Source organism: Sturnira hondurensis, unplaced genomic scaffold (genome assembly GCF_014824575.4).
Source record: "Sturnira hondurensis isolate 20B ecotype Veracruz unplaced genomic scaffold, ASM1482457v3 Scaffold0004136, whole genome shotgun sequence".
Lineage (NCBI taxonomy): Eukaryota > Metazoa > Chordata > Mammalia > Chiroptera > Phyllostomidae > Sturnira > Sturnira hondurensis.
This window is the reverse complement of record NW_028076767.1, coordinates 20,276,330-20,300,417: the sequence shown is the minus strand read 5'-3', so window position 1 is coordinate 20,300,417 and position 24,088 is coordinate 20,276,330. Positions and strand designations below refer to the sequence as shown.

The 24,088-nt window shown below is 40.8% G+C and overlaps 1 protein-coding gene across 7 annotated transcripts in view; it reads left to right on the top strand.

Moving 5' to 3' along the window:
* The window catches only part of NCOA6 (nuclear receptor coactivator 6), a 97,114-nt gene that overhangs the window by 71,735 nt on the left and 1,291 nt on the right, over positions 1–24,088 (top strand). For 4 of the 7 annotated variants that reach the window (XM_037043912.1, XM_037043911.1, XM_037043908.1 and 1 more), the window contains 4 exons: positions 1,969–4,962; positions 7,892–7,960; positions 11,003–11,039; positions 14,989–15,137. In XM_037043912.1, coding sequence (XP_036899807.1) covers positions 1,969–4,962; positions 7,892–7,960; positions 11,003–11,039; positions 14,989–15,137 — 3,249 coding nt within the window. The remainder of the gene's footprint in view (positions 1–1,968; positions 4,963–7,891; positions 7,961–11,002; positions 11,040–14,988; positions 15,138–24,088) is intronic. The other 3 variants (XM_037043910.1, XM_037043914.1, XM_037043913.1) reach the window with 3 other exon arrangements.

Sequence of the window (24,088 nt, the reverse complement as noted above, 5' to 3'; positions counted from 1 at the left end):
TTACAAACAGGAAGGTACCTTCTTCCCTTAGACACATCTAAATTCTTGTTATATGAATCCCAAGGACCCTCACACCTGGGATTATTGCTTCCTTTTTATGGTTTGCAAACTGGAAGCCTGCAGGCTGAATTTGGCCTATAATGTGTTTGAGTTTTCATGCAGTATCTTCACACAAAAACCTGAATTTAAATGCCTCTAGACAGAGCATTCACTCTGCAGTTTGGCTCTGTCCACATGTCTACTTCTGTCTGTTATCAGCCTACTTCTCTTCTTCACTACCCGCCTGACCCCTAAAAGCATGTGTTTGCATTCCTTGATTAATAAATTTGGTTCTTGATTATGTCATGTGCACTGTGTGTGTCCTGGCTTTTCCTCTCCACCGTTCTGTCATGGCAGCACCAATCTGTCTTATCATTAGTGTCATTTGGACTGCTGCATCTAGCTTCTGGAACATTACAGCAGCCATGCCCTTAACTGTTACTTTTGAGAGGCTGCTATATTGTCTGTGCTGCTCTCATTGGCATTTACTGTACTGTCTGGTGGCCTGATCTTAAAAATACGAGGCATTTGTGTCATAGCCCTAACATCAAGGGGCTTCTACAGAAATTATAAGTTTCTTACCGTGGGAACCTGAGTTAAACCTGTGGAAATGCCATGTCCATTGGCTTTATAAATGTAAAGAAGTTACTTGAGCCTAAAACAAAAAAGGATTTTTTAAAAAATCTTCAAAACTGGATTCTGCACATTGTACTCATTGGAGCCATGGAAACCTTTAGCCAGAAGATACTAATTCACTCTTGAGCACAGGTCTGACTGACCCTGTGGATCAGCAGCATTTGGTAGCTGTCTGTGAAAATCTTGGGCCAGCTCTTCCAAGTGTCAGAGCCAACCATTCTTTTCCCTGCACCTTCCTAAAACTTTCCAAATGTATTTTTCTTGCAACAGTGGAACAAATCTAGTTTGCGAAATTGTATCCCAGCTATATGCCCACTTTTTCCTGGTGAGCCATCTTTATTCTTGGAACTTAGTTCTAAAAGCCAAGTAAAGTCTTCACAAAAGAAAGAACCATTTGAGATGTTGACTTCTGCTAATCTATAGGGCATTGTCTCTCAGAGTTCTTTTCTCAAAATTATTATTTACTCCTGAGGCCTATGCTTCAGGTTCATTCTCCAAATGCAGATTCATAGAAAATTAATATCCATAAAAAAACTCCAGTGCTCTCACTTTATTTTCAGTGAGTGTATCAACTTCTGTTAGTTCCATCTATTTATTAAACTAATTTACGTTGGAAGGTCAGTTTAATTCATTTGGGTTCCCCCAAAGGATTGAACCTGAGGGATCCAGCATGGTTTGTGGAGCCAGTGGATTGGAGTAATTTTAAATCCCTCTTTCTTATGGAATTGAATCCTAGAAAGTCACACTTTACTTCTGTTGAAAGAATTAAAAGGCTATCTTCAATACTGGTGTTTTCAACAAAACCAAGTCTTGAAAAAAATAAAAAGTAATCTGTGCTAACAGAAGAGGTGAATCCTAATTGCTTTACTTCATTCTCAAATACAGTGAAATATTTATGCCTACGTGAGACTCTAATGCTGGGTGGTCAGTTCCTTGTTCTTGATGGAGTTTTTCTCATTTCATCTAAATATTTGGCTGGTATAAACATGGCTACTTGCAGTGCATAGCACAGAGTGTCTGTCTGTCAGAGTCTTAGTATAGTAATGCCTCGTTGAGACCCTAAAGACTGAGGAGCTCAAGTTCATGATGCTTTGCTTTTGCTTCTTTAAGCACTGTGCCCTTTGCTTATGTTGAATAATGAGGGGCTGCCCCTGCCCCCTGGGAATGGGCATGCCTGAGCTGTTTGTGCACAGTCTGTGCCACCTAAGTGAGTATTGCTTGGCTATACTCTGAAGGTAGCAAAGCTTTTCTTGCTAAAAATCTAACTTCCCTGATTTTGGGGGCTTGTTTTAGGTTATCCTTCTCAACCAGTTGAACAGAGACCCCTTCAGCAGATGCCTCCTCAGCTTATGCAGCATGTGGCACCCCCACCACAGCCACCACAGCAGCAGCCACAGCCACAGCTGCCACAGCCACAGCAGCAACAGCCACCACCTCCCAGTCAGCCACAATCTCAGCAGCAGCAACAGCAACAGCAGCAGCAGCAGCAACAAATGATGATGATGCTCATGATGCAGCAGGACCCCAAATCAGTTAGGCTTCCAGTCTCCCAAAATGTCCATCCCCCAAGAGGTCCCCTGAATCCGGATTCCCAGAGAATGCCCATGCAACAGAGTGGCACCATGCCTGTCATGGTCAGTTTACCAGGACCTGTCTCCGTGCCGCCATCACCTGATAAACAGAGAATGCCAATGCCTGTGAATACTCCTTTGGGAAGCAATTCAAGGAAAATAGTATATCAGGAAAACCCACAGAATCCTTCCAGCTCACCACTGGGAGATATGTCCTCACTTCCTGAAGCAAGTAGCAGTGAAGTACCATCTGTTTCAGGAGGCCCAAATAACATGCCTTCGCATTTAGTAGTTTCCCAGAATCAGTTAATGATGACAGTGCCCAAACCTGGGCCATCTCCTCTTCCAGCAACTCAAGGTGCAACTCCCCAGCAACCCTCCATAAATTCCTTGCCTAGCTCTCATGGCCACCACTTTCCAAATGTGGCTGCTCCGACCCAAACATCTAGGCCTAAAACACCAAACAGAGCGAGCCCCAGGCCCTATTATCCTCAGACACCCAACAACCGCCCTCCCAGTACAGAACCTTCAGAAATCAGTCTGTCGCCAGAAAGACTCAATGCCTCGATAGCAGGACTTTTCCCCCCACAGATTAATATTCCTTTACCTCCTAGGCCAAATTTGAACAGGGGCTTTGATCAACAGGGCCTAAATCCAACAACTTTGAAGGCCATTGGGCAAGCACCTTCAAATCTCACCATGAATAATCCTTCTAATTTTGCTGCCCCACAGACTCACAAATTAGACTCTGTGGTGGTGAATTCTGGAAAGCAGTCTAATTCTGGAACAACAAAACGGGCAAGCCCAAGCAATAGTCGCAGGTCTAGTCCTGGGTCCAGCAGGAAAACCACTCCAAGTCCTGGGAGACAAAATTCAAAAGGCCCTAAACTTACTCTGGCCTCTCAAACAAATGCAGCCCTGTTGCAGAACGTGGATTTGCCAAGAAATGTATTGGTCAGTCCTACTCCTTTGGCCAATCCCCCTGTACCTGGGAGCTTTCCTAACAACAGCGGGCTGAATCCTCAGAATTCTACCATGCCTGTGGCTGCCATCGGGGGCACTCTTGAGGATAACAAGGAGAGCTTGAATGTGCCTCAGGACAGTGATTGCCAGAATTCCCAGGGTAGGAAGGAGCAGGTAAACAGTGAGCTAAAAGCAGTACCTGCCCAAGAAGTTAAAATGGTTGTCCCTGAAGATCAATCCAAAAAGGATGGGCAACCTTCGGATCCTAACAAACTCCCCAGTGTTGAAGAGAACAAAAATATGGTGTCTCCTGCCATGAGGGAAGCACCAACATCATTAAGTCAACTTCTTGACAACTCTGGAGCTCCTAATGTGACCATTAAACCCCCTGGGCTTACAGATGTGGAAGTAACATCTCCAGTAGTTTCCGGGGAGGATCTGAAAAAAGCATCTGTCATTCCCACACTGCAGGATCCGTCTTCTAAAGAACCCTCAAATTCCCTAAATTTACCTCACAATAATGAGCCATGTTCAACCCTTGTGCATCCAGAATTGAGTGAGGTCAATTCTAATGTTGCATCAAGCATCCCTCCAGTAATCTCAAGACCTGTCAGCTCTTCCTCCATTTCCACTCCTTTGCCCCCAAATCAAATAACTGTTTTTGTAACTTCCAATCCCATCACAACTTCAGCTAACACATCAGCAGCTCTGCCAACTCACCTGCAATCTGCACTAATGTCAACAGTTGTCACCATGCCCAGTATGGGTAACAAGGTTATGGTTTCTGAGGGACAGTCCGCTGCTCAGCCTAATGCCCGACCTCAGTTCATTACACCTGTCTTTATCAATTCATCTTCAATAATTCAGGTTATGAAAGGATCACAGCCAAGCACAGTTCCTGCAGCCCCACTGACAACCAACTCCGGCTTGATGCCTCCCTCTGTTGCAGTCGTTGGCCCTTTACACATACCTCAGAACATAAAATTTTCTTCACCTGTACCGTCTAATACGCCTTCCAGTACTCCTGCTCCAAACATACATGCAGGTCGACCCTTGGTCCTAAACTCACGAGCCACCCCTGTTCAGCTTCCTTCCCCGCCTTGTACAGCTTCTCCAGTTGTCCCTCCTCACCCCCCTGTCCAGCAAGTGAAAGAATTGAATCCAGATGAGGCTAGTCCTCAGGTGAGCACCTCAGCAGATCAAAGCCCTCTGCCCTCTTCACAGTCAGCTACAGTGGTTTCTCCCCTTTTGACCAATAGTCCAGGCTCTTCTGTCAACCGGCGAAGCCCAGTTTCATCTAGTAAGAGCAAAGGAAAAGTGGACAAAATCGGCCAGATTTTGCTGACCAAGGCCTGTAAGAAAGTTACAGGTTCTCTTGAAAAGGGGGAAGAACAATATGGTGCAGAAGGGGAGACCGAAGGCCATGGGCTAGAGACCACAGCTCCAGGCCTCGTGGGAACAGAGCAGTTACCCACAGAGCTGGACAGTAAAACCCCAACGCCCCCAGCATCTACTCTGCTAAAAATGACCTCTAGCCCTGTGGGCTCGGGCTCTGCCTCAGCAGGACCCAGCTTACCTGGCAGTGCTCTCCCCACCAGTGTACGCTCAATTGTAACCACTCTGGTTCCCTCTGAGCTCATCTCTGCGGCGCCGACCACAAAAAACAATCATGTTGGCATAGCATCTGAGCCACTTGCAGGTGGCCTAGTGGAGGAGAAGGTGGGATCCCATCCAGAGCTTCTACCCAACATAGGTATGTACTCATGCCTGGTATCATCTCCTGTCCATTTTTTGATGGCCTGTCCCACAAAAGAAAGCATGACTCATTTTCTAGTTGCAGGAAGAAGAATGGGCTAAATAGTAATGGTGGTGTTTCATTTATTGGAAGTGCATTAGGAAAATATACTTTTAAAATCTCATGTTAAGCTTACATCGATTAACATGGTCCTGAAATAATGACATACATTTCATTTATATAGTTTTTCATTTTACAAGGAAGCCTTTTTACAAACATTATCTTACATCATCTTCATATCAAACTATTGTTAGGTAGTCCTAATCCTGTTCTATGGGTGAGTAGATTGAAGCTCAGAGCAGTTCAGTATTTGTTCAAAGTGTATAGAGTAGAACCTCCAGTGTGACATTGTGCCTTGAGTATGAACAACTTCTGCAGGCTCTTCTTAACCATGGTAAAGACTTGCTCTCAACAGTTTCAGAACAGGATTCTAATATACCCTTCCTGACTGTACTCTGTCCCAGAGACTGTTCTCTCCTGAGTGGCTGCTCCAGAGGAGAATTTTCCAGGAAAGCAGGTTTCCTGGTGATAAACATGGGAGGACCAAACTTTGAGAGACAGGCTTGGGTTGGTATCCCAGCACCAGCGTTTGTCAGCCGTGTGGGCTTTATACAAGTTCCTTAGCCACTCCAGGCTTGTTTCCTGCTTTGTAATATGGGAATGACAGTTGTGAGAATTCAATTAGATAATGCATATGTCATGGTTAGCACAAGACCTGCGTGTAGTAATCATTTAGTAAATGGTGAAAACAAATTTATTACCAGTTTCTTTTTGATGAAATCTCTTTGTAAATTAGACTGTTTCATTTATGTATATCTAGTTTGTATTATTTCCAGTGTTAAGGTGGCTTCATGATGGATGCATAGGTGTCCTTACACCTCCCCTTCTTCCCTTCACACTCTTCCCCCTCACCCCACACAAATGTGTTCCTCCTTCTGTGAATCTTAAGTGATTCAAAAGCTCTGTTTCCCTAGGGTGGAATCAGTTATACTCTGCCAAACCTAGGAAGGATCATTGCTGTGTCCTAGGCCAGCTAAGAGCACCTATCTTGTTCATGCAGCCAAAGTACTTCAAGTACCTACTCCTGAGTGGTAAGCACCCAGGAGAAGAGGCAGAAAGAACACAAGCTTCAGGGTAAGATCGGAGTTCAAATTTAGCTTTACTGGTTGCCAATCACAGTTGAATAAATTCCTTAACCTCTTGTAAGCCCATATGTTTCACCCATAAAGTGGAGATTGTAATTCTTACCTCCCAGAATTTATACAAAGATTCAATGAGCCTAGCATAGAGGGGCCAGCATACTGCCTCATAGCTCTGGAAAGGTTAATTCCCCTTCTTTCTCTCTGCCTCTTACTTGAAAGCTGGAGATACAGGGCGGAGTTAAAGGCCTTTAAGAAGTTCAGGGCCCATATAGGAGATAGTGACTTCATAGGACTAGATGCTGTAGGGTACTGGTTCTAGTTCTGTTGAGATAGGTGAAGCCTGAGAATTAAAAAGCAACTTGGTATGACTTAAATATAGTCTCTGCTATTAAGCATTTCTATTCTGCTTCCTTTCAAGGAACTTTTCCCTCTGGTACCAAGAAAATAATGATGACATGATTAGAACATATTTATATCTGGATCATATATATTCCTAGAGAAATGTGTGAGTCTTATGAAGATAAACCAGCACTTGGATAAATTCTCAATTTTAGTTAAAATTGTTTCCATTCTTTTTTTCAAGGGACTGTTGTGCTTTTACCTTGAAAATGTGAGAAAGCAGTACTGGAGTTAAAAGTACAACTTAAGTTATTATCAGATAAGCATTCAAAATAAATTCCTAATACCAATGCATTATTGACTCTTTTGCCAAGTTGGGATAGAGATCTACAAAATTCATAATTTCTACAAGAGGGTAAAACTTATTGTTGCAGTTCACCTAGGCTCTCAGACTGAAGTGTCCAGTTGGGAGGACATATCTTTGAGTGACTGTGGCATATCTAGGCCCTTGATCTTTACTGTACGATCTAAGAAATTTCCATTCTAGAGTATGTTGTATGTTCTATTCCTTTCCTCTTTAAGGGCCTAAGTTCTGTCTGTCCTTCAAAGCCTAATTCTTACATTTCTCTTTTTAATGTACCTTCAGATTGCTCAGTCTACAAGAGATCTCCCATGCTTTGGACTCCTGCAGCACTTTATAATTTTATGAATCTTCCTATAACATCACAGTGCACTCCAGTGTACCACATGTGTATATGTTAGTTACCTTTAATACTAGATTGAGTTCCTGATTGGCAGAAAGGATGTAATTTGTTCTCTAAGGGTGCTTGACACAGTGCATTAATAAGTTCTTATACCTGTTAGATAAGTAAGTGACATATCAAATCGATTTGTTAAGTATGAATTGAATATCTGTTTTCTGCACATCACTCTTGCCAGGTGCTGTAGGAAAGTACAAAATAAATTATGTGATTCATTTCAGGTCTCAGGGAGTGTAGTCTTCAGAGGTATGAGACAGTGTTTTAGCTGGTAGGGTGAGTGGTGTGATGAAGTGTTCCTCCGAAAGTGGTTTGGGTTGCCTACTAAGGTGTGCTTTGGGTTTTTTAGAGACTGGATAGAACATGGTCCCAAGAAGCAAAAAATATGTGTGCTATTGTCCTCATGGACCCTCCTTCCTTGATCTTATACACACAAAAAGGAAAAACAAATATCCCTAGTGGTAGTCTTTACTACCGAGTGTTAATTTTTTAAGTAAGATTTGAAATGTACTTTCAAAGCCAACCTCAAGTACTACCCTCTAAGAGTATGTGTATTTCAGCAGTTACTTAGCCCCTTGATTCAGTCAGTGCTTTCTGTTTGGTCTAGAAAGGAAAATAAAAGGCTTATATTTTTTCTTCTTACCTTAGCCCCTTCACAGACTTTAGTCCCAAAGGAAACTCCAACCACAGCACTGCAGGGGTCTGTTGCCAGACCAGGTAAGGCACATTTTGGAAAAAGACTCAGCGTGGAATGGGTTACATGTGGAGGAACTTGTGCTGCTCTCAGTGTGCCAAGAGGTGGCTGACGCTTCTTATCAGTTTACTTCAAACAGACTTTGTTTGAGTGGCAGAGCTTGTGCAGTACTATTTAAGGTTATTTTCTTCCCGAGCAGCTTACTCTCTTACACATTGCTGGTGTCGGCCAGGGAACTCAAGAAGAGCATCTCAGTGCCCATTGTCTGTCTGCCACCCCACCATGGGTGGTTTCCATTGCAGAGTTTGTCCTGTTCCATAACCCTGACACTCATAGCTGGCAGTTGATGGACTGGAATACGGTAACTCACTGGGATGACAAGCATTACTGCACATGGTAATTGCATTATCGTGACAGGAGCAGAGGCTTGTTTCAAGGAGCCCTCCTACAGTGAAGTAGTCATTCCTCCAGGGAGACAGTCATTTCAGTCATCTCTGGATGGCATTAAGTTTCCTCCCATGACCAAGACACTGTAAATAGCACTAGGGATGGAGTTTCTGGAAGATGGAGTCCACAGTAATCTGACAAATAATAGCTGTGGGATGCTAGGTCAGCTCTGGATGCATGAGGATCTTGATGGCGATAACAGGACTGCCAAAGCAGATAAATACCATAGGTATGTTACAGTTTAGTCTTGCCTGGGTCATTGTCACTGTAGGTCATTCGAGGGTACCAGGAACAAAAGATAGAGTACGACTGCTTTCTGCAAGGAGGTTAGAATCTTACTTACAGCACAGTTTATACACCTGACAAGATTTGTAGGCAAAGAAACATGCCTATGTTTAATTTTGTAAGTCTAAGCCAGTAAAAGTAAGATATAACTTGTAATTGTGTTTTTAAAAAGATTTTATGTATTTATTTTTAGAGAGAAGGGAAGGGAGGTAGAAAGCGGGAAACATTGATCAGTTGCCTCTCATACATGCCCTAACCAGGGACCGAACCGGCAACCTCTCACTTTGCAGGGTTGATGCCTAACGAACTGAGCCACACCAGTGAGAGCTGTGTTTAAGTTTTAAACCTGCTTCAGGGTGGTCTGTCCTGTGTGATAGATAGGACTTTATACTCCACACTCTTTGGGTAAAATCAGGCCTCTGAAAAAATGAACAAGCAAAAAACATTTCAGCCACCCAGACTTCCTTAGCTGTGAACTGGCCACATGATACCTAACATTGGTGAAAATGGAACGAGTTATTTAGAGAAGTGAGTAGATGGTAAACCTTATTTTTGGTGAGAAAAGGAGCAACTAGAAATGAGTCAGTCCCAACTTTTTACTGCAGAAAATGGGCTTTACCATATGTGTCCTCCTCAGAATAACTGACCCAAGAATCCTCTTCCTTTTAAAAGTTTGACTTAAATGAATTTCCTTAAAATACCCCCAAAGCCTCTAATTGCCTTTGATCCAGACTTACCCGAATGAACTGTGACAGTGTTAAAGGTCTCAAAGGGATTGAATTTAGTTCCAAAACAGCAAGCTAATCAAGATTTTTTTTTGAAATCATTCTTTTGATAAGCCCATTACCCAAATTTCTTTGCTCCAGCAGAACCAGCAAGGCAACAGAGACCCAATGAGTTGGTATCTGTTTCTTGGGTAGGGGTTTTCAGGTGGTGTGGGTAGATAGGGGGAGCTAAGTAGAAGATGAGAGGCAAGGCTTCTGTTCTGCCAGTATTTGCATTGAAGGCAGAGTGGTCCAGCCTCCTCACGTGAGGGCTGCATCAGTATGAGCATCATAGCAACAATAATAATAGCTAATACTGCAGTACTACTAAGAACCAGGTACTGTACTAAATTTTTTAAATGTGACATTTTGTTTAATCTTCTTAACTTTAAAGTGGGTAAAGTGTTTATCAGATGAGGCATTGAGCACAGAGATGTCAAGTACTTTGTTCAAGGTTGTATAGCTAACAAGCAATGAGGTCAAAATTTTACCTAGGTACCTAGCTTAATTGCCTTCAGGAGGTTACCATCTAACCAGTAGGGTATGTTAGACATGTACACTGAGACTAAGGTGCTGAATTCCCTAAAAGCAGGGACAGGGACAGGGCTGTGAGAGATCACTGCTATCTGGTGTATCAGGGAAGTCTATTAGAAAAGATGAAACTACCTAAAGGCTTATAATGGAGGAAGAAGATGTTTTTCTGCTGGTAAACCTTAGGATGCTTATTTAAGCAAAACCCTGATAGACAAATTACTGAGATTTTCCTTTCTTGGAGGGCATTGCTGGGAGGTTGAGGAGTAGGGACATGATGAGATCTGTAGGCCCTAACTCAAAACAAGGCAGTCTACCCTCTAAAAGTCTGTGAGGAAGACCTTTGAAGGAGAATGCATTCTTAATAGATGTTTAAGACATATTAGAAGATTACTGTCTTTTTTAAAAAGTGTTAGGAGGGCCCTGGCTGGTGTAGCTCAGTGGATTAAGCACAGGCCTGCGAACCAGAGGATCGCGGTTCTATTCCCAGTCAGGGCACATGCCTGGGTTGCAGGCCGGTTCCCTGCAGGTCAACTCCCAGCAGGGGATGCACAAAAGGCAACCATACATTGATGTTTCTCTCCCTCTCTCCTTTCCCTCTATAGATAAATAAATAAAATTTTTAAAAAAATAAAAAATTAAAATTAAAATTAAAAAGTGTTAGGAGGGTGGAAATATTTTAAGAATGAGAATAATCTCTTCTACATGAGAGGAAAAGGCTTATTTTACTAACCTAGTTATACCTGGGTGAAATGTGAACCAGGCAATGTGAATTTAGTTCTGTTGATCCAGACAGGATTATTTCAGAGTGTAGAGTAGAAATAAAAATAGACCAAGTAAGCGTCTTATGCCCCAGACAATCTAGTTGTGTCTGTGCCAGCTCTGTCTCCATACCTTGTAGAGTGAGGATACTGCTGGGCACAGAGATGTGTTAGCCTAAATAGGGCATTCCGAATCTCATGAGCACCCAGCTTCTCCCTGTGAACACGAATGCCAGGCACTCGCACATCTCATTTCTGTCCTTTGTATTTTTTACAGAACTCGAGGCAAATGCTGCCATAGTCTCTGGACAAAGGTAAGATGATCATTTCTGCAGACTTAGCATGAACATGGCATAAACCTCTTTGAAGGGCATCTGCTTTCTCAGCCTTTAAACCTCTTCTAAAGTAGGGATCTGTCATGAGTCCTAACCTTTCAGAGGTGATATTTTTCTTAATAAAACCTGGTGGCTAAATTTTTACCTTTCATGGTTGTTTTGAAAACTAAATGAGATAACATTCAGCACTCAGCATGGTAAGTAAATAGTAAATGTTCAATATATAGGAGCTTTTGCTATCATTGTCATTAATAATAGTCCTTGCAACACCTTTTGAAGTATAGCTGTTTGATTCTCAAGGAAAAAGAGAAAAAAAGCCAGGCATGGTCTGACCCTCAAACCCATGCTCTTTCTGTTGTTCTGTGCTGTCCCATAATAACCTACCAAATGTGGCTTCAACCTCAGGGGAGAGGAGGGTCCAAAAGTCACTGCTTTTTAATGTAGGAATGTACTAGATAACACTTTAAAGCATTTCTCATATTTGTACATCAGCTTAATTTGTAAAACACATTCACAATCATTCTTTCGTTTAATCCTCATATCTACCCTGTGAAGTGGTAATAAGAGCATTTATTTGAATGGGATTCCATGCCATGCATTGGGCTACAAGCCCCATAGATGTATTGATATTATCTCATTTAATTTTCACAATATCTATTAGGAAAGTAAATTCTCTCTTACCGATAAGGAACCTACATACAGATCAGAGAGTTTAGCTATAATACCCAAGATAACAGATTTAGTCAGTGGTGAGACTAGGATCCAAACCCAGTCCTTCTGACTCCAGAGACCTCCCACTTCACTAATGTTTTATAGGGGACAAGATAGAGATTTATAAATCAGGAATCTGAAGCTTAGAGAGAATTGCATATCATGGCTAATGAATTCATACTAAGACTTGACCCCTGTTATTAGGGCTCTAAATTCATTGCCATGTCTACTAAACTACTTTGCCTGTGTGGGTTTTTTGTTTTTGTTTGGTTTGGTTTTTGTATTGAGCTAATAATTGAATTCATTTCCATTTTTCAAGCTCACACTAATTATGTGGCTAGAGAAAGCACATAATGACCAAAAGTACCCTGTGGGCATTTGTTTATAGAGCTGCCTGAACATTGACCATATAAACACCAGGACAGTATTGCCGTGGTTTTTGTTTTTCCAGGAGAAAGAGGCCTTTCCATTAGGGACCTCTCTTCCTCAGAGGCTTTGACCATTTTCTAGGCTCCCAGCCAGAAACCTGTCCTCACCACTTCTAACAGGATGTGTAAATCTCCCTGACTTGTAATTCCACCCCAGCTTCAGCTTTACCTGTCCTTGACTTACCTTGACTTTTGGGACAGTTATTACACATAAAACTAAGGTAGTAAACAGTGTGGCTTAAATTCCCAGCCATAATGCCACTAGCAAAGGGTCGTCTGGCAGGAGTGGAGGGGCAGGGATAGTTGGTAGGTTATAGTTCATAGTTCATGACCTTAAGGAGCTCACAATCTACTGAAAGGCACAAGACATTAGAATAAAACATGCTGTACAGTCTGATGCCAGATACAGGCTATGAATCCAAAACACAGAACAGACAACTCCATCTAGGGAGAGAGGTCATGGAAAACTTTCCAGAGGAGCCATCCCATTCACCAGTGTTTTCTAGTTTTGTTACATTATTTTTGTTTCAGTTCTGTACATTACAAGTAAATTTAATCAGCTGCTTTTTTCCCTAATGATTTTAACATGCGTTTTTATACCATGGAAGTAGTAAAAGGTTTGTTTTAAAAAATGTGAAATTCAGATCAGAGAATTACAAAGAAGAAAAATTACTCACCAGTAAACCAGTATTCCTGTGACTCAACAATATTCACTGTGTATATTTTAGTTCATCTTCTAGTCTTCCTCACAGAGTATATGTACAGATAGAGTGTTGTTTTTTTTTAAACTTAATTCTTGTTCAACTACAGTTTTCTGTCTTATATTCCCAGCCCTGCCCGCCCCCCTGCCCAGTGCTCCCCACCTCCCTCCCATTTCTGCCCCCCACCCTTAGTTATTGTCTATGTATCCTTTATACTTGTTCATGTGAGTCCATCCCCTTTTCTCCTATGATTCTCTCCCCTCTCCCCTCTGGACCCTGTCAGCCTATTCCGTAGAGATAGAGTGTTTTATATATAAACACTGTACCTAGTGTTATCTACACCTAATATATGTTATATCTAAGTATGTAGTGTTTATGTATGAATGCTATACATTGTGCACACACACATACATATATATATATCACCCATTCATTCATATGTGGTTACATATATATTCAATGTATATTATAGTGAAAATGAGATTATACTATTCATAATGTTGGTAACATTTTTTCCCACCCTGATAGCATGAACAGTTTTTATCATTAAATAACCTTTACAGTGTGACTTTTTTAAGATTGTATATGATGTTCCATGATTTAATTAATTAATCTATTGTTAAGCATTTAGGTCTTCTGTTTTCATTAATATGAATAAAATGCTTTGACATCCTGGTATAAATAGAGCTCTGTAAAAAGATTGTTTCCTTAGGCATCTAGAAATAGAATTGCTGAGCCAGAGGATTACACCAGGGTGTTTCAGTCTCAGCATTATTGATAGTTTAGATCAGATAATTCTTTAGGGGTGGGAGAAAGTTGTCTTGTGCATTATAGGAAGTTTAGTGGCATCTCTGGTAGATGCCACTGAAAGATGCTAGTGGCATTCTGCACCCTGCCTTGCCCATCCCAGGGCATGACAATCAAAAATGTCTCTAGACATTCATTGCTAAGAGGCCAAATGGCCCCCCCTGTTGAGAACCATTGGGCTACACACTTTACACTCGATCAGGAGTTTTTGTCCATTTAATACTAGATATTACCAATTTAAAATCTTTGCATAGTGTCTGGGCTGTTGTGGCTCAGTAGATTGAGCACTAGTCTGCAAACCAAAAGGTCACAAGTTCAAGTCCCACTCAGGGCACAGGCCTGGGTTGCGGGCCACGTCCCCAATTGGAGGTGTTCGAGAAGCAGCTGATCAGTGTTTCTCTCACACGTCGACGTTTCTCTCCCTCTCTTTTCTCCCTCCCTTCCCCTCTTTCTAAAAGTAAGTAAATAAAATCTTAACAAAACAAAATCTTTGCCCCCTGGCTGGTGTAGCTCAGTGGATTGAGCGCAGGCCTGCGAACCACACAATCACGGTTCAATTCCCAGTCAGGGAACATGCCTGGGTTGCAGGCCAGTTCCCAGCAGGGGACTCACAAGAAGCAACCATACATTGATGTTTCTCTCCTTCCTTTCCCCTCTAAAGATAAATAAATAAAATCCTTTAAAAAATTTATAAAACAAAAAACAAAAAAAAAACACAAAACAAAATCTTTGCATACGGAAAAGGGGGATTGAAGGGAAAGGGACATAAAAAAGAAAAAGGGGATTGAAGTAGGGATAATCAATCTATCCATCATTGTATTGTGAATATATTCCCTTGTATATTCTTCTGTAATGTGACTTGTAATAAGCCATTATCTGACTACACCAGGTTCATAGTAAATGCCAGTATGTTAGTAATTTCCTAGAGTTTAGGTACTGTTAACTTTTGAGGAGGGGGTTTTATTATTTTAGGAAAATGGATGAGAAAGTTGGGGGATTTTTTAGAAAGTTCTAATGTCTTTTACCTGTTTTCCACCATTTCACCAACATTACACTTTAGTTTTTATTTTTACTAAGATAACAAGCTAGACTCACTCTTAAATTGCCAGTAATATAGAGGGTAATTATGCTCATTGCCCCAGAGTGGAATATTTTCTCTCCAGAATCACAGAATAACCATGTAGTTCTCCTGCCTTATGAATGAAACCCTATCTGAAGAGCACATTTTTGTGTGACTTGATTCCCTCACCTCCTTGGATACTTTGTGCTTCTGTCTGTCAGCAGTGAGCCCAAAGAGATCATTGAAAAGTCCAAAACTCCAAGCCGGAGAAATTCCCGAACTGAAGAACCAACTGTGGCTTCTGAAAGTGTGGAAAATGGACATCGGAAGCGATCCTCTCGGCCTGCTTCAGCCTCCAGCTCTACTAAAGGTTAGCAGTGGCGTGTGGGTACTATTGGATTGGCCAGAGAGTTTGTTTATTTTTCCATACAATGGCTCTAGTAGCACTAAAGTTGTCTTTAACTTTATTTGAAACAAATTTGTTAGATTGCATTGTGACCACTGTCATATCAGCATGCATTTTTTAAAATTTATCAAAATTGGTGAACTTTTGTATAGCCATTTTAATATTGAAGATGGAAGAAAATAAGCAACATTTTTGGCATATTATGCTTTATTTCAAGAAGGATAAAAATGCAACTGAAATGCAAAAAAAGATTTGTGCAGTGTATAGAGAAGGTGCGGTGACTGATCAAATGTGTCAAAAGTGGTTTGTAAAGTTTCATGCTTGAGACTTCTCTCTGGATGGTGCTCCATGGTCAGATAGACCAGATGAAGTTGATAGCGATCAAATCAAGACATTAACTGAGAACAATCACTGTTATACCACGCAGGAGATAGCCAACATACTCAAAATATCCAAATCAAGCGTTGAACATCATTTGTACCAGCTTGGTTATGTTAATTGCTTTGATGTTTGGGTTCCACATAAATTAAGCAAAAAAACCCTCTTGACCATATTTCCATGTGCAATTCTCTACTTAAATGTAATGAAAACGTTTCATTTTTAAAATAAATTATAATGGGTGGTAAAATTGGATATTTTACAATAATGAGAATTGTAAGGGATTGCAGGGCAAGTGTAATGAACCACGACCAACCACACCAAAGGCCAGTCTTTATCCAAAGGAGGTGATGTTGTGTATATAGTGGGATTGGAAGAGAGTCCTCTACTATCACCTCCTTCCAGAAAACCAAGTGATTAATTCCAACAAGTACTGCCCCCAGTTAAACCAACTGAAAACAGCACTCAATGAAAAGCATCTGGAATTAGTCAACAGAAAACACATAATCTTCCATCAGGATAACGCAAGACTGCATGTTTCTTTGATGTCCAGGCAAAAACCGTTACAGCTTGTCTGGGAAGTCCTGATTCATCCACCCTAATCACCAGACATGGCACCTTTGGATTTCCATTTATTTTGGTCTTTACAAAATTCTCTTAATGGAAAAAATTTTAGTTCCTTGGAAGGGTGCAAAAGGCACCTGAAACAGTTCTTTGCTCAAAAAAAAAAAAGTTTTGGGAAGACGGAATTATGAAGTTGCCTGAAAGATGGCAGAAGGTAGTGGAACAAAGTGGTGAATAGTTAGTTGTTCAATAAAGTTATTGGCAAAAATGAAAAATTGTGTCTTTTATTTTTACTTTGAAACTGAACGAACTTTTTGGCCAATTCAATATTTGTAGGTCAAGTAGAAGAATGGGAGCCTTATCATAGCAGCAGAGGACTTTTTCCTTCATCTTTGCATCTATTCCTTAAATTTGTTGTTACTTAGACTTATGTTTGGTCCTTTAATTGTTAGCTCATTTAACTTTGTGTGTTGTGTTTGTGTGTGTGTGTGTGTGTACACACAAGAACAGAAAGCAGTGTTGGATAAAAGAACATAACAAGTGATTCATTATCACCACTTCAGATAGGTCCTCAAGAATATGGTCCAGCCATCTTTCTGTGTTTCTGTAGTCAACTCTCTCTTTTCCCACTCTCCACTGTTTTTAAACCTCCAGCCCCTACCTTCTCCCCTCTCTTTCAGCAGACTCTTATCTCCTCACAGAAAAAAATAGAATTCCCTCAACTCTTATTACCAACATGTAAATCTACCATGTCCTCCTTTGCCCCTACTTTAATAGAGCAGCTGCCCCTCCTCAAGTCCAAGGCCAATTCCTCCACTTGTGCCTTTGATCCCATCTTCTCTGACCTTCTCAAGACCTTTACATCACAAGTTTTCTCTGTTGACTGCTACCTTCATTTTAAATTAACTCTGCCCTTGGCTTCTGTGACCCAGAACTCTCAATAGCTTTCTGACTCTCCTGACTACTACTGTGATCCAGAGTTGTCTCTTTTCATCAACTTATATTCATCATCATTTATCTCATTCATGCCCCCCTTTAGTCACAACCTTTCACATACCACTCATGAGTTTATTTCTAGTATAGGCCTCTAGAGACTTTAGACAACTGCGTGTACAACCTTAATGTGACCTTAGGCTCAACATGTCTGAAATCAGACTTGTGATTTTCACCCCCAATGTCAGATGCTCTGCCATTGTTCCCCATCTCAGGGAGTGAGGCACCACCATCTATTAGGCAAGTCCTCCTTGGCACCTCTCCCCCTCCCCCTCACATCCATCAGGGAAAGCTGCTGATTTTATTTCAGATGGCCCAAATTCATTCACTTTTCCCATCTTTACTGTTGTCCTGGCTTAAACCCCCTCAGTGATTTACCATTATCATTAGGATTTAAGCCTGAAAGTATCAACATGGACCACAAGTTTCTATGTGGCCTGGCCCATCAGCTTCTCTCAGCCTCATCTGACATCCCTCAGCAAATCAGACATTCCACACTCATCCCTCTCATCACATACCTGTGTATATGTTACACCTGTGGCAGGGAGTGTTCTTTCCTCTTCCTTCTCTTCTCAGTAACATCCAACTTTTCCTGCTTAGCTCAATTATCACTGATAAATGAATCATGGCATCATGTTCTTCTCCTTCATAATGTCACGGTTGTAACTTTATGTTTATTTATGTGATAGGTAATTAATACTCTCTTAGGGCAGAAGAGGTCTGGTTTTGCCCACCACTGGTGGTGTCTAGTATGGTGCCTAATATAAATAGGTATACAATCAGTAATTATTAAATTAATAACCATCTATCAAATATAAATTAAGTAATTAATACATGCCAGGCTCTGGTGATATAATAGTGAGGAGTTAGAGTCTCTGTCTTAATCATATTGATTATAGTTGGCCCTCAAGCACATAATTTGAACTGCATGGGTCCACTATACATGGATCTTTTAAATACAGTTGGCCCTGTGTATTCCCCAGGTTCCACATCTACAGATTCAACCAACTGTTTTCAATCTGCAGCTGGGGACCCACAGATGCAGAGGGTCAGTTTAAGTTATATAATTTTCAACTGCATGGTGGTTGGTGTCCCTAACCCCCACGTTGTTCAAGAGTCAGCTGCTAGCCAGACTCTAATATAGTGTGTAATCCAATGTTAAGTGCTATGATAGCACAATTACATGGTTCAATAGGAGCACATAGCTGGGATGCTTTGCTCCTCTGCCAAATCAGAGAAGGCCTCATATAGAAAATGATGCTTAATCTGAGGCCTAAAGAATGAGGGGGCATTATCCAAGCTATAGGGGTCGAATGGAGTATTCTAGGCAAAAGGTATAGCATGTGCAAAGGCCCAGGTCTGAGGGAGAGTTTGATACTTCATCCTCTCAGGAAATGCACTGAGCTTAAGTAGCTCAGGTTGGTGAAGAGCTAGGATCCCCGCCAACTGCCTGATACCAGCAGGGCTGCTGAGAAATAGTCAAGTGATGTTGGGATGCCAGCCTGAAAACCAGAGCAGGTTGTGGTGCACCACCACCAGACACCAGACACTGAGCTGAGAACTCAGCTGTCTTTGGCAGGTCATGTTTCTGGACAGGAATTTCATGATGCCTCACAAGACCCCCCTGGGAATAGGCCACAGGCCTGTGGATCTTACACAGGTAAAGCAGGGGTGTTGAAGTCACCTTACCTCAGCCTTACCTTACCTCCAGAAAGTGAGAGGAGAAATTGGGAGGGACCTTTTCTCTCCAGGCATTCCTGCACACTGATGCGGACCCCAGCCCCCTACAGTACACCACAGACCCTGTCCTCTTAGGTATCCCCACTTTGGATATAAATATAGACCCAACAGCTTTTTGCCTTCTTCCTGGGAATCATCTCAGCAGAAACGTGTTTGGAGAAAAAAACATTTTCAGTATGAGTACAAAACTTCGAGCACAAAAGGGAAGATTCCTGGAGTTCTATGGGAAAAGCTGTTTCCCCTCAATTCTGTATGTTCTTTTAGCCCCCTCACTTTCCCAAAAGATCAAAGTTTTGCTTACCACTGTATCTGTAGCATATGGTGTATAATTACTTTTAGTGGAGGAAAAAAGTGTTGGCCTTTAAAGATTTCACAGAGTTTTGGAAACTTGATCTGACCTCAGAGCCTCAAGGTACTAAGGTTGTCATTTAAAATGCACCAGAATTAATCTAAGGAGTAGCTGAGACACTTAAGAAGAGATGCCCAAATTACAGCCTCTCTGTAGAAAAGAAATGGAAAGCTGGAACCTGTTTTTAAAAAGGAGTGGGGAATAGGCCTGTATACTTAAACTGGACATTATCCCAAGATGGTGGTAGTTATGTTGGAATACCTGGCACATCCATGCTTTGAGGCTTAGCAACTTGCTTAAGATAGGCCATAGTGACTCACAGGCTTTGTGATCTTCGGAGGGGTGCTAAGTAAATGTTAGCACCTCTAGAGGATGGCAGAGTTCTGGCCAGACCCCAGGAATCACAGTTGTATAAAGATCTCTACTTCAGCCCTCAGGTTATCTGTCAGTCCTTAACTGTCCTAGCGTAAGTTACCTTTTAAATCAGAAATGAGCACAGTAGCTTATTTGGTTTTTAAGTGTTAGAGCTCTTGAATCTGAATTAAAGAATAAATATGTATATTATTTGGCCTGCTATATTGTATCCAAATGTTAACCAAATTCATAAAATAACTTGAGTGATCACAAAATATTGAGCTGGTTTCTAAAATTTAATGGTTCTCAAACTTGGACAACATGCAGTACTGAGGACCTGGAACATCTTCCTGCAGCGTCAGTATTCCTTAAAGTTTTGAGGGGGAAAAGTTTCACCTTTTTGTACTCATAAGATTTTGGTCATATATGCACACTCAAAATCAGAAATAGTGTTTTTTTTTTAAAAATCTTAAAAGTTAAGAAATATGAGTTTATAATGAGAAGTATTGGTATTTTTTTAAAGGATTCTTTTTTTAAATTGATTTTTAGAGAGAGAAACATGAATTTGTTATTCTTATTTATGCAGTCATTGGTTGTGTCTTGTATGTGCCCTGACTGGGAATTGAACCTGCAGCCTTGGCGTATCGGGACAGTGCACTAACCACGGCCCCTGGCCAGGGCAGTATTGGTACTTTTGAATTACTGGGGTACTTTTGAATAGCAGTGTGACATTAATCATGTTCCTGCTGTGAGAACAGAGTTTACTTGTGTCACACTGGCCAAGGCCTACTAGACTGCCAGATTGGAGCAGGTGGGATGGATGGCATCTGGGCAAGTCCAAGGAGGCCCATATGATTAATAGGTCACGCTGGAATCTGTTGTTTTGTTTTGGGTTGGTTGGATTTCCCCCTCACACACATTTTAAATTACAAACACAAAAATTGGCTCCCACAAATCAGTGAACTCCTTTTAAAATTGCACTTGATCAGAAGTGGTTTATAAATATGCAGATGAGTAGTTCCACTCACAGCGTAATGAGTGCCTCATTAACACAGAAAATTTTTCTTCTAGTTTTCCTTATTATTCTTTATTTATTTTTGACTGCGTAGAATTTTGTGTTATATTTCAACTGGGGAAAAGGCTCAGTAGTTAAAAACATGAAGTTCAATGCTTAAGTTAGAAACCAGGGAAAATAGGCAAATATGAGGGAAGTTCATGGTACCCTGTAATCAGCAGCTGTGGGTGCCCCAGGGGCCTCTGAGATACATCTGACAGCAAAGTGGGGTGGAAGCCGTACCCTACCCGCAACCCGTGACTTAAGAAGCACCAATCTCAAATCAGAATATATTTTTAAAAAGAATATATAGATATACTTAAAATAGAAGTGTTGTTATTGTGGAAATGCAAATTAGCAGGCATGATTAGATACATCTTATGGATGAAAAACCTGGACAGTAACTGCGTGAAAATGCACTCCTGTAACATCATTTAGAAAACAGCCATGCAAATTTCAAAAGGAAATTTTCAGAATTCTTTTATAATTAAATAGAAATCTTGGCTAGAAGTAGTACAGTAAAAAGCACAAGAAGTGACCAAAGTCAAAGTCAGTTTCTAAAATTCTAACATTTTAATTTAATACAAATTTAAATGGACAACTGCCTGAAAGACAGTAATTGATCCAGTTTTTTACTCTATATAGTTGCTTCTAAAATATGAATATGTGAATAACATCTCTCCACTATTACTTTTTGAACTATTTGCATGAGGTCTGCCCAGACATGGTTAATGAGAACAGTTTGCACAACAGAGATGTAACCGGGCAGCCAACAATAGTGGACTGAAACTCACGTGCATGAACAATGACTACTTCCTGTACTAGTCAGTGGGGGCAGTAGACACCATTGACTGAGTGAATAGAGCAAGGAATCTGCATCAGATTTTGCGTTAAGCTTGAACATTCCTCCACACACACTGTTCAGATGATTCAGAAGGCCCCAGCTATGGGCAACTGGTGATTAGCAGCTTCATCACGACAACCCACCCAGTCATCATGCATCACATCTCGTGCAGAGTTTTGAAACATCAAACCACCCAGGTGACCACCCTGTGACTTCTGCCTTTTCCCAAAACTAAAATCACCTTTGAAAGGGAAGAGATTTCAGACCATCAATGAGATTCAGGAAAATATGACAGGGTACCTGATAGTAATTGGGAGAACTGTGTCCCAAGGTACCTACTTTAAAGGGGACTAAGGCATCAGTTGTCCTATGTACAGTGTATCTTGTATCTTCTTCAATAAATGTCTCTATTTTTCATATTACATGGCTGGATACCTTCTGGACAGACCTTGTATATCTATTTTTCATTAATTTGTAAAATCCTTGATGGTTTAAAAAACTGAGAATTTTTCAGTGATATATGTGATGGATCTTTTTTGCCCGTATGATACTACTTGTGGGACTATGCTCAGTCAGATAAGCTAGGCAGCCTTCAGGAACAGGCCTGATTCCCACCCTGAATGTACCATTAGTCACCTAAAATTCTTTACCTTAGAGAGTTCAACTCTAAATTCTCTTCAGTGTTCAGTGGAGTACTAAAAGTTGTAACATTTTGTTAGTATAAAATTGAATAAAAAAACAAAAGTCATTTTTTAAGAGAGATTAATAAAGACATTAAAAGTGAGTTTGTTCTATGACCCAAATTGGCTGGATTTATCCAGGGAAGGTGATAAGAAACCAGAATCATGTTGATATGTTTTTTCCTCATGGAAGTATTAAAGTGCACCCTACACCACCACTCCCATCTTCTACCTTGGTATCAACTAAAAGATTTTTTTTTGTAGTTTCTACCACAAATCACATGTTTACTCATGGCCGTAGTCATTGATTCATCCTCGGAAGCAGATTCATCTTCGGAAGCAGAGGCAGCCTGCCAGACCTCTGGGTGCTTTGGAGCAGTAACAGATGGAAAGGGGGGAAGGGAAAGCCTGAGGTTGCTTATCCACCTTCCATCCCCACTCTTCACCGCTTTTCCCAGCTACTTACGTGTTTTTCAGACACACCACTTGATCCTTCTTACCCCAACAAAGGAAAAGCTTAGAAATTTGACCTAATTAACAGATATTTTTCTAAGGATGAACACTCAGTCAAGACAAAACTATATTTTTACTTCAAATGACAAATTTGCTACAGTGAAAATGAAGCTTGAGTGTTGGAAGTAAAAGAATTGATTATGGGGAATTTTAGTTGTGTGAGACTCTTAATTTGCATGCATTTAAAATGAACAGCATTATCAACATCTGGTTAGATTAACTGTCCTCTGATTAGCAAAAGACTAATGAGAAACCAGAGAGACTGATTCTATCCCATGGCACAAGCAACATGACCTCCCAGCAAGAAAATATTTGATTTTCATATGTGACATTGAAATTTCCAAGAACAGAAGCCCCAAAACATTGCGCAGGTCACTTCTTGGAAAGTTATCGAAGCCTCACTTGTTAGCAATTACTACAGCTAACAGAACAGTAAAATTTTTGTGTTCTGTGCCTACCTTTTGAGTCTGGGTTCTCAAAGTAGGATACAAAAGAGAAGAAAAATTGCTTAACACACTGAATCTAACATTCAGCATCAGGAAATTCAGCCTAATTTTCAGAAATGGATAATTTTTTTTAATTTAATTTATTTATGTAGAGAGGAAAGGAAGGAGAGAAGAAGAGAAGTATCAATATGTTGCCGCTATGAGTCCCCCGCTGGGAACTGGCCTGCAACCCAGGCATGTGCCCTGATTGGGAATCGAACCGCAATCGTGTGGTTCGCAGGCCTGCGCTCAGTCCACTGAGCTACACCAGCCAGGGCAGAAATGGATAAATCTTGATTCATTTTACATATTCATGTGTTAGGAAATATTTTTTTCTTCTTGGTAGGAAGTAATTTTAAAATACTGTTTTCATATTAATACCAAAAATATCTACTGTGGAGCAGCATGAAGAATGAGGGTGAATTTTTAAGATCAATATGAGATTTTAAATGTCTACATTTGAAAAGCAAACTATTCATCATATTCTGCTATAAAAAAACTTGTGTGAAAAAGTTTTTTTAGAAACATGGTTTAAATATACGATTGAATTAAGACACTATGATAATATAAAATTAAAACACACTCTTTCCTGTTATGTCATCATATGTGTAAATCAATCATTCAGTTTCCATCTCTTCCACGAAGACCTCAGGCTTACCTGGGCTCACAGAGCAGGCTGTGGTTTGCTCTGAATTGCTTTCATGCCTATATGTATCCACAGCCATGATATACCTGGCTAGGTCACAGCAGACACTTGTTGGCCAAGGGTCATGGTCATATTGTTTAGAAACCTTGACTATAGCATGGCAAAAAGAGTTGCAGGCCTGGCCAAATAGCTCAGTTGGTTAGGTCATTGTCCTGATACTACCAACATTGTGGGTTTGATCTCTGGGCAGGACATATACAAGAATCAGTCAGTGAATACATAATTAAGTGGATCAACAAATCAATGTTTCTCACT